General features: G+C 54.8%; 1 protein-coding gene across 1 annotated transcript; it reads right to left on the bottom strand.

Moving 5' to 3' along the window:
* Window positions 1-4,327: 4,327 nt before the first annotated feature.
* Window positions 4,328-9,414, bottom strand: LRFN3 (leucine rich repeat and fibronectin type III domain containing 3; the record flags this gene model as incomplete). Its single annotated transcript, XM_080909117.1, has 2 exons — window positions 4,328-4,793; window positions 8,000-9,414. The coding sequence occupies 2 exons, from the start codon at window positions 9,412-9,414 to the stop codon at window positions 4,328-4,330; spliced, it is 1,881 nt and encodes a 626-aa protein (XP_080765243.1).
* Window positions 9,415-11,185: the final 1,771 nt, after the last annotated feature.

The raw sequence follows: 11,185 nt of genomic DNA, 5'->3' as shown, positions 1-11,185 counted from the left end.
CCCCCTCGCGATACAGTTTCTCTGTATAACAACTCTCCGACTGTCCTGGAACTTTTAGAGCAGGCTGGCCTCGAACTTGGAGATCTACCTGCCTCTGCCTCTGCCTCCCAAGTGCTGGGATTAAAGGCGTGTGCCACTGAGCATCATCACTGCGCACCATCACCTCCATCTGTGGGTCTTTTGGGGAAAGACTCTTTGCCCTGCCTTTCCTCCATCTTTCCACATCTTCTTCCAGCAGGATTGGCTACGTGATCTGAAGGGTGGGGTGCAGACAAGGGAACCGGTGGTGAGCTCGTTCAAAATGTATTAAGAATTTCGAGTCCAGGGAGCTGGGTGTGGCTACTTTATGTCTGTAATCCCAGCACTTGAGGTAACTGAGGCAGGAAGACTGAGTTCAAGGCCATCCTGGGCTATGCCTATAAAACCCTGTCTTTTAAAGTAAAAGACAATAACAGCAGGACATTAAACCTTTGTAAGCACAGAACACACTGGAAAAGTGCCATCTCCAGCACATCTCGGCATTCCCCTTGGTCTCAGGAGTCCCCATAGGCTTGCAAGTCCCCTGGGACCGACAGGATGGTGGTCCCTATAATCTGGTCACTTGAAAGGTACAGGCGGAGGGATTAGGAGTTCAAGGCCACTCTGGCCTCCAAGTGACCCTGCACAAACCACCAGAGAACAAAAGTGTCCTTCGTCCTTCCTGCCTGTACTTTCTCAGCCCAGCCTAGCCTGGTAACCATTTGTATCTCCTTGATTTATAAGAACTGGGGGCCCTCAGAGGGCAGCGGCCTGGGGGCCTTTTGTCATATCGTGTTCCAAACATTCTAATCCCACAAAAGCCAGGACAATGCCAGACTCTGCTGAGGAGGCTCAGGATGGATCACTGGGAGACCTGCTGTCTTTTGGGCGTCCCCCACCCACCTCATCAGGTTCTCCCACCTTGGAGCCCATGGAGAGGGCGGTAGAAGCTTGGCCTCAAGGGAGGCCTGTCAGAGGATCATGGGAATCTCCTGATGTTATGGATTCACACCAGCCTCAGTCACCCCAAGAGTTGTGGTTATGCCTGACAGCATGGTACTAGGAGAGTATGAGATCAAGGCAGCAGTCACCAAGAGACAGCGCCTCAGCAGCCTAGGTTTGGTCCCCAGATTGTGCCGAGCACTTGCTTTGTTTGACCAGAGGGACGATGGGCTGTAGACATCACCTCCTGACCTCGGGGAGTCGGTGGCTTCAGCTGGGCAAGGCTGTTTAACTGAAAATCCTCCATGCTGGTGTTGTTTGTTTTTGCATGGGCGTAAGGGGTGGTTTGTGTGTCCTGTGACTCACTGTGGGGACTGGCCTGTCCCCATAACCGCTATCACTCTCTACACACTTGTAGTAGGCTGTCACTCAGTGTGTATCTCTACTCTACCCCCATGTACTGGGCCTGGATCCACCTCAACGGCCTCAGCCTCTTTCGGCCTCTGTCTGCTGGCTCCCTTGTACTGTGCTTGGCAAAGGTCCTTTCTTTCCATATTACAGACAAATCAGCTTCTATGGGATGGATTCTGGGATTGGAGACCTTGGTCTCCCCCTCTTCTCTTAGTTTCTATAATCTTCCTTTCCTCTGTTCTGGGTCAGTGGCTAGTAGTTCACTGTTCTCTTCTGGGTAGGAAAGGGAGAGCCTGCCAATGACTTACATGTCACCTCAGGTCTAGCCTGGTCTAAGTCAGCCTTCTGCCAGAACTGTTGCAGTATCTTCCTCCCCTGTTTCCTTGCTTCCCCTTGGCCCTCCACACACAAGGTCTGACGCGGGAGCTTCCCTGAGATCCAGGAAGATGTCTCTCCTGGTAGTTCAAAGTCCTCCAGTGGCCAGGTGTGACGGTATATGCCTGCAAGCCCTGTGCTCAGGAAGCGGAGGAGGAAGGGACGTGAGTGATTGTCAAGGGGCTTGAGCTACACAGTGAGTTCAGACCGGGACTAATGCTGAACAAAGAAACAAAACAGAAGGAACCGCCCGTGGCTTCTCATACCAGTTGGAATAAAATCCACTCTCCTCTCATGAATTCACAGGACTTTACGTCACCTGCTTCCTGCCTTGATATTATGCCAAGTCCCCTCCCTCACCCCATTTCCACTCTGGCTTCCCTCACTCCCTCCTTTTCTCACAATGAAAACCTTAGCATATGCTGTTCCATGTGTATGGGACGCCGTTCCTACGGCTTACTAGTTATCTCCAATCAGCGTGGTCCTCAGCCTCGGCTTGGGGCTTAAGTCCTCGGCTGGAGCCAATTCCACGTCTCCGCACACATCCCTTGCTTCCCACGCCGCTATTTACCATTTGTGACTGTCACAAAGGCACCAGGACCGGGCAGGTCTGCCCCGCGACCCAGCACACAGTTCAAATTTAACCGGCGGGCTTAGGAACAGTGCGCTCCGGCTCCCCCTAAAGGTGGGAGTGGGTATTTTCTAGCTGGCAGTGAGCCAGGCCTCCCATTTATTCGCTTCCATTGCCCAGGACCTATGCCCTCGGCTGCTGATAACCTCACATGATTTTAGCTACTCAAGAGTAACAAAATGACAAAGGACCTCGGGATGCTGCCCAACCGGGGAGCCGAGTGTCTCGTTTCCGTGGTTAATGGCGGACATTCTGAAGATCTCAAGCTCCACCATGAAAATAGGTTCTGTCATCTCGCCAGAACGTTCTTTGTACCAAACCGAGAGAATTGCAGTTTAGTCTCTGACCGTCTTCATCCTGATCCTAACCTCGTCTTACCTCAGGTGACTGACAGGCCCCACCAGGACCTGCCATCTGAGAAGCTAATTGCATAGGGGATGCTATTCTCGCTATCGACCCCAATCCCGGACCTCTAATGAGGCCTGGCCTTTTCTGTGCACAATGTCTGATCCTATAAACCTCCAAGACACTTGTGTGAGGGGGCCTGGGGCAGTGACACAGTGGGGACCAGCTCAGGAAAGACACGAGGCCAAGTGTTCTGACTCACCCTGAACCAGGGCTCAGTTCCTGTCCACAATCATATCTGCTAGATCGGTTCAATGTGACACCAGCCCGCCCCTCCCCGCAACGCTGCAACCTTTCCCCTAGTAAACACCATGGCCTCTTGGGAAGTATTTCACCTGCCCCTCTGTCTGCAGCTGTCAAAACTTAACTCTTCCTTAAATGCTGAAATCCCAATAGTACTTCGATCGTTCCCAGATTTGTTTTTTTTTTTTTTTGGGGGGGGGGCGGAGGCACGGGGTCTCATGCAGAAGCTTCAGCCTTGGCATGAGTGATCCCTTGCCTCAGTTTTTCCAGGTGTGAGGATTAGAGGTGTTTCTATCCTTGGCTCCAACCTATATCCTTATCCCCCCACCCCCCCTTTAGCCATCCCCTGGTCCCCTCATCAGCAGAACCCCACCCTGACCTCAGAGTATCCTCAGCTATGCCCCTGCTCCCCGGTCCCAAGCCAGGGCAGCCCGGAGGACTTTCCCCTGTAGAGCCCAGGGCCTCACGCTGGATGCTCCCTCCCTCACGGTCTTTGAGTTCTGTAATCCAGCCACGCACTTTCCTGAATGGCTGTCATACACTCCTCTTTCCTTCCAGTGCTTCCCAGGTCGAAGTTGGTCCTGCCCCACCCCCACCCCCACCGGCTTCCCACCGATTCCTGATCCCTCAAGATCTTCCTAAAGTCCAAACATAGCTGATCGATCCTACAACCTCCTCCCCAGTCCCCAGGCATAAATAAACTCCTCCCCGGCTAGCCATCACCCTCAGTCTGAGAACCTCGCTGTGAGGGTGCTGGCCCCTCCCACCTCACCGGGACCACAACGACCCAATACTCGGCCTTCCACCCGGAACCTTCCCTTCTGCTCTTTGCTCAGATACGCTGCTTATATTATAGCCCTCCTCTTCCAGGGAGCCTTCCCTGAACTACACTTCAGGCTGTTTCCCACAGGACTAAGGGCGGGGCAGCTTGGGCCACTAAGTCCCTGGCACAAGCATCAGAATAACTGAATGAGGACTATAGGTGACTATCCTCAAGCCCCCTGCGGAGACCCCCAAGCTGAACAGGAAGTGCCTTCCTCAAGGGAGGTTCCTCAACCCCGTGCCCCCCATACCCTCCGCAGCACCCCTCATTCCCCACAGACAGAGACAAGGGCAAGGGCGCGGCCCAAGCTTAGAAAAATAGGACTTTCTTGTTGTGCCCCGGTGCCCCCAACACCCTCCCCATCAGAGTTTTAAAAACCGTGAGCAATTTGGTGAGTCTGAGGCCAGGTCCCGCCCGAGGGGTGTCTGGATCCGACTGGCGCCCTGGGGCCAGAGGAGCCATTAGAGGTGGGCCCTCGGCTAGGGTCCTGCAGGTTCGTGACTGGGCCCCCAGGGCTCACAGTCCAATTGGACCACAGTATGGGCCCTGGGTGCAGCAGGCTCAGGGGCAGGCGCACTGGGCACGGGGCCGAGGGCTCCGTTGGTCTGGGAGCAAACGCTGCTGACGGGTGCTGTGGCTTTGGCCTTCCCAGGCGGCTGGCCTCCGTGCACCTTGTAGCGTAGAAGAAGTACGAAAATGAAGACCAGAACAGAGGCCACGATGACTCCTCCCAGCGCGATAATCATGGTGCCGCCCAGGAACGGTGCGTGCGGTGCGGCGCAAGGCCGAAGTGCGGGCTCCGTGGAGAAGCGAGCACAGCCCACTGGCCGCGTGGCCGTGAGCCCGGTGGCACTGTCCTCGTAGACTGCGAGCACACAGAGATCGTAGGTACGGCCTGACGCCAGGTCGGTCAGCAGGAAGGAGCGACTGTCCGCTGGAATCATCCTGGGGAGGGTGGCAGATGGGGTCAGGACTGTGGTCACCCAGTACCCACGCCCCACCCGTCTTCACTCCCTGTGCCTCCCCCCCCCAGCTACGTTCTCTGGAGTCCGGCTGCCCCATTGCACCCCAGTTCCCTCGAACCAGCACCCTGACTTCTTTTGCTTAGCTGACACCTAGTATGTCCTTCCAGTGGGTTAGCCGACTTCATTCCTCCCACACAAGTTCTCTATTTTGAGCACCTGTGGATCCCACACCTTATTTTTCTGAAGCCATTCCTCTTTGAAAGATTTACTCTCTAGGTCTTTCAAGGAGTCCCTAACATCCCCCAAGGCCCTTTCAGCACCCGCTCGCCCTGTTTGGCCAAGCCCTCAGCCTCACTACCAAAGCACTCAGGTTCACTGCTGTTTTACTCTAACCTCGTCTGATTCCTGCCCTCTAACTCCCAGAGTCTTGCTATGAGCCAAGGCTAGCTCTTATCCTGTGAAGGGCCTGCCTCAGCCTCCGGAGTGCTGGAAATAGAACCCTTTTAACAATACGCCTGACCAAATGGCCCCCTTTCTCTACCCACCAGCCATCTTTCTGCTAGACTATCTGTCTTCCTGTGACCCCTGTTTTGCTTTTGTTTGTTTTATGCCCTTGAGGTGGGGGCACCATTCCTGGACTACTACACACCAGGTCAGTGAGTGTCAGGGATACAGCTGGGTGTCATGGATACGGCTGCTGTTCCATCTCCGAGCTCCAAAAATCCATTTCATACACTGACCTCGGATAGAGGAGCGGACATAGCAGATATTAACCTGATAAGAGCCAATACTACACTCGGTCTTAGCCACAAGGCAGGGAAGCGATTGCTTGTTTGTTTCAAGACAGGGTCTCACGGAGCTTAGCAGGGCTGGCCCTGGACTCCTGATGACCCTCCCTGTGACACCAAGTGCTGGTGTTGTAACCATGCATCCCACGCCTGGCTGGCTTTTCAGCTCTAGTTTCCCCTGTCCAGCTCCTTTTCAATTCCTTACCATGCAGCAGCTGAACCCCTCTGCCCTAACCACTGACCCCCCCGTACCCCCATTGCCTGCTTTCCTTCCAGCTTGCCGGTGAATTTCCCTGCATCCCCAGTGCCTCGTTATCACCATCATCTCTGTTGTGTTTCCAGAGAGCCCTTGAGAATTTCCACCTCAGATTCTCTTCTCTACTGCCCCATTTCTTTCCAGGACCATCTCTTCTTTCTCTTGTATCTCAGTGTTCTGGTTTCTGTTTAACCTTACGTGTGTGTGTGTGTGTGTGTGTGTGTGTATGTGTGTGTTATGGTGTGTGTGTGTGTGTGTGTTGAGCCAGGCTGCCTATGTAGTTCCCAGGTTGACCTGGAACTCTCAGACCCTTGCCTCAAGTCTCTCCAGGGCTAAGATTAAGATCCGAGCCACTGTCAGTTTTCTCTGTCTTTCCCACCCAAGGCTACACATCCCCTTTGTCTCAGGGCGCCCTGGAGACCGGGCTAGTTTTAGAATCTGTTTTATTCCTACATGGCTTTAAGGAGAGCAACAAAAGGACACCCATGATGACCTGTGGCAGGGTGGCTGTCTTCAGACTGTCCCACTCCCCACCAGGGAAGGTGGCCCACCCTCCATGCAATCTCCTGAATAATGTCTCAAAAAGGGAGTGGAGAAGCCACATGTGGTAGCCCATAGATGGGGAGGTAAAGGCAGGAGGGCTCCGGGTTGAGTGTCATCCTTGACTTACAGGGACAGTTCGAGGCCAGCCAAGGGCTGCATGAGTTCTAGTCTAAAACAGAGGACGGGGTAGGGAAGGAGGGGAAGAGGGAGGGATTAGATTAGGATTGAGAAGATGGGACCTGATGTATGGCCAGGAAAGGGGTTGAACCCAGGAACTGCGTTTGCAAGGTGCTAACCCAGCATGTGGAAAGTTACGGTCAGTTTGGAGCTGTACTCTTGGCACCGAGGACAGGAGTCATCCACAGCTGCCCATAAAAGGTCAGACTTTGGTAGGGAGTGTCATTTCTAGCCACTGTGGTCACAGCAGATGGACCAAGTGTTATCGGGTTTGCGGAGAGAAGCTACTTTGCCTGCCCTTTTGGGAATGTGTAAACTCCGGGGTTCGTGTTTGCAGCCTTGGGAGGAAGACGGGACCATCAGACCGGTTATTTCTGCCCACATAACTTACTAGGTGGCTGCTTGCTTGGTTTCTGAGACAAGGTCTGGCTGGATAGTCCAGGAGGCCCCTGAACTTGCTGAGCCTCCTGTCTCAACCACTTGAGAGTTGGGAGGACAGACAGCCGTGTATTGACATATCTGCCCTAGCTTAGATTTAATTTAGCAAACCAAAAATTAGGACGTTACTCTAACCAGAACTTTGACCAGTAGGGCTCATACTGCACGAACCCAAGACCTACTCTCTGTTTAGCCTCTTACCCCCAATTTTCCACTTAACCTTTGCCCTTATTTCCCTGGCCTACCTCATTTGCCTTTCTCTGCCATCTCTGTGTGTTTCTTCCCATCCCTCCTTCTTTCTCTCCTTTCTCCTCCTCCCCTTCCCCAGGCAGTGTTTACTATAAATCTCTGGCCAGCTCCAAACTCCCTATGTAGACCAGGCTGGCCCTGAATTTGTCACAACCCTGACTCAGCCTCTTGCGGATCCTTATTGTAGCTTCCCGTGAGAAGCCAAACTTCCTGATAAAAATTGGTTTTAGCCTCCTATAACCTCATTAACCTTCTCTTTCTTCAGTGCTGCGCTTGACTTCAGGGCTGCATGCTTGCTGTTCTAACACTCCATCTATGCTCCGAACCACCGCTAACCATTAACTTTTTATTCCTTCGGCCTGATTTTTTTTTTCTGGCTGCCTGATTTCTTCATATGTTTGTTACCATTTATTTTCTCAGCCTTGTTTCTCTTTACCTCTGCAGCCTGTTTTTTTTTTTTTTTTTCTTCCTCATTGTCCTTGGTTGAGCATGTCTGCCTGCTGTCTGGTTGATTTGCCCTCTTCATCTCAACTGCCTTCAGCACATCTGTCCTATATTTCTTTTACCCTTTCTGCCCAGCCGTGATTTTCATTGCTGCCTGGTTTCATTTGCCTTCGCTTTCTGATTTGCTTTGGAACCTACAGTCCTATTTCCTTGCAGTGGCTCACAAGGGGTGTTTCTGGGTGGACCCACAATGCCCCCCCACCTTACTCCCCCACTTCTAGGCCCCTGCACCTGTAGACAAGGATGTCGTCGGCCGAGCTGTTGTACTGGATCTGGTACATGCGGATGCCTGGGACAGGTCCTTGATCTGGCCACTGGACAAGAGCCGCTGTGGCCCCATGCTCAGTCACTTGGACGCCACGGTCAGTAGGGGCCACGGTGTCCGCCACCTTGGCGGAGGCCGAAGCCGCAGAGGGCGGGGTGAGGGCATCGGGTTCCCCGTCCCGCGGGGGGTCACAGCTGGTGCTATTGGCTAGCTGGGGAGGTGGAGGGGGACCCACGGTCAGCTCAACAGCAGCGGTGGCCTCGCCAGCGGCATTGGCTGCAATACAAGTAAAAGTACCGCCGTCTTCCGGCTCAGTGACCAGGAGCTCCAGGGTCCCATTAGGAAAGGCACGAGCTCGGCTGGAGTTGCCCAGCAGCCGACCCTGGGGTGATACCCAACGCACTCGTGGCTCTGGGTCCCCTACTGCCCGGCATCGCAGGGCAGCTGGCCGACCTGCGGGCACTGCCAGGGGAGGTGAGCGATGGGTCACGACGGGTGGCTCACACACAAACTCCTCCTCACCCACAGCCCAGAAGTAGCGGCCCCCGAGAGCCGGTGGCGAGGCACAGGCCTCGAGGTCGTCCTCCCGAGCCAGGCGTCGCAGCCACACCAGCTCACAGTTGCAGTGGAGGGGGTTTCCCCCGAAGGCCAGCACCAGAGCGGAGGCTGGCGAGCCTCGAGGCCGGGCAAGCAGAGGCAGACGGGAGAACAGTGGGTCAGGAGGAATGGTGGTCAGGCGGTTGGAGGTCATGTCCAGTCGCGCCAACTTGTGCAGGCGGGAAAAGGCTCCAGCGGGCACCGAGGCCAGCAAATTGTGGTCAAGGCCCAACGTGTTGACGTTACCCAGGCGACCCAAAGCCTCCCAGGGCAGCTGCTCAAGGTTATTATAAGAGAGATCGAGGTCCTCCAGGGTCTCGGCACAGTCGTCTAGGGCACCAGCTGCCAGGGCTGCGAGCTGGTTGTTGCTCAGGATAAGGTGGCGCAGGTTGACTAAGCCGCGCAGCTGACCCTCGCCCAGCGAGGTCAGTCTATTGCCATCTAGATGCAGGGCACGCAGGGCACGCAGGTCGGCGAAGGCGCCAGCGGCCACATGGCGGATGGTGTTTCTAGACAAGCTGAGATGCAGCAGGCCTGTCATGTTGGCCAGGTCTCGTCGACGCACTGCCGCGATGAAGTTGTCTGCCAGGCGCAATTCCGCTGCTCGGCGATCCAGTGATGGCGGTACAAACAGAAGGCCCGCCCCTGGGCACAACACGCTTAGGGGCAGAGACTGGGTCTGGCAGCGGCAACGGCGGGGGCAAGGGCTCGCTGTGGCCGGCTGGGGTGGAGAGGAGGCGGGGGCCAGCGGTAGCAGGCAAAGGAGTATTGGAAGGACGGCCATCGCGGGCAGGGGTGGTCTGTAGAGAAGAAAGGAAGTGTTAGGGCCAGAAACTGGGAAAGATGGTCATAATGTGCTCGGAGAGGTAGGGATGGCCGTGGTGCGGGGTGTCAGAGATGTGTCATGAAGGCACGGAGAGTCAAGCATGAGCCATGATGGTCAGGAAGCTGGCTAGGGATGGGCACAGGTGGGCAGAGGCTAGGACAGATGGTGAAGGTGGAGAGAAAGTAAGCAGTAGGGTCTAGAGGCACAGGGAAGAGGTGGGCAGTTGGCGAATTTTATCATCAGTAAAGGTCAGGCATGACTAAAGAGGAAAACTGAGCAAAGAAGAGGGGGCAGGTCGGAGTGGTCCTTCTAGTGAAAGGACAGATATATCAGAGTCAGCAGGGGACCAGGACAACGGGTCAGAGGAAGGGGTATGGAGAGGTGGGGCAAGGGTAGAAAGGCAGCCAGGATGGAAATGGCCAGAGCTGGCCATGTGGGGGGTAGACCAGGAAGATGGTGGGAGGTGAACAGGAAACAGCAGGAGAGGAGGACAGGGTAGTTGGGGGATGATTGGACAGGTGTTAGGTGTGGCTAGGGATGGTCACAGACCCAGCCAAGGAGTCAGGGGTGGGCAAAGGTTGAGAAAGCCAGCGGATCAGAGAGACACACAGACAGAGGTGTCAGTGAGAGGGACTGTGGGCAGATGTAACTGGAGAATAACAGGGCAGTGGACAGGGGCGTCCAGGCAGCTCAGGGAGCAAAGCAGAAACTGCCATGGTGGGGAGAGGTGGAGAAAGGGGGCTGGAGAGGAGGCCAGAAGGTCAGAAGCTAGACCGGTGGAGACATCGAGATCTAGAATCTCATCGAGGAGGTCAGAGAGGGGTAGAGCTGGGGACATGTGTCCAGAGAGTGTTGGAGACACATGGGACAGACATTTCACAATGAAAACAGTTTAGAATGCCACAGGGCACCTGGTCCGTACCTACTTCCACCTGTAGCCCAAGAACCCCCACCCCCACCCTAAGTCCCTTCCCACCATGGGTGTCTCTCAGTGGCCTTACCTGAATTGGAAGCCACCCCAGGGAGCAGGTGTCCTCAGGCTCCAAGGGGGTGAGGTCAGAACTCTGGAGGGGGCATCTGGTCAAGCCTTCCCTGTCCCCAGGGCCTCTGGGAAGGAACTGTCGAGTGGCAGGTGCAGTCTGTCGTTATGGAGTCTCCAAACTTGACTCTCGGGGTCCCAGACCACTAAAACTGGGCCTCTTACGTCCAGTTTTGGAGACCAAGGTCCTGGTGGTTCTTTAGGGTCAGGTGGCTCTCAGTGCCAGGCTTGAGATACCAAACAGCCAGATGGGGAAGTTTAGAGTCTGAATTCCAAGTCCAGTCCTGGCATCTGAAATTGGGATCCTGTTCAGATACTAGGGTGCTGAGTCAAGACTTGTCTGCAGCAAGGACTTCGGTCCCCTCGGAATTCCTCAGTTCAGGTCTTGGAATCGAAGGCCTAAATCCCAGGGTTTCTTTCCCAAAATAGTGGGGTCCCAGGTATAGATTTGGGAATTCACTCTCAGATGTCAACGTATCCGCCAGACAATTCAGAGTTCAGCTCCAAATTCGGGAGCTTAGATGCCGAGTCTTGGGGCCCCAGGTCCAAATATTGGGGTTCATGCTCCAAAATCATGGGGTTCAGTTTCCAAATCTTGGGGTCCCAGGGACAGATGTCGGGATTCCAGCCCCAGATATTGAGGTTCAAGGTCCGGGCCTTAGGGTTCCATGGCAGGAGCTCAGGGTACTG

This window comes from Micromys minutus (genome assembly GCF_963924665.1).
Source record: "Micromys minutus genome assembly, chromosome: 32".
NCBI lineage: Eukaryota > Metazoa > Chordata > Mammalia > Rodentia > Muridae > Micromys > Micromys minutus.
Note: the sequence above shows the minus strand (reverse complement) of the source record. Positions and strands in the feature narration are given on the sequence as shown.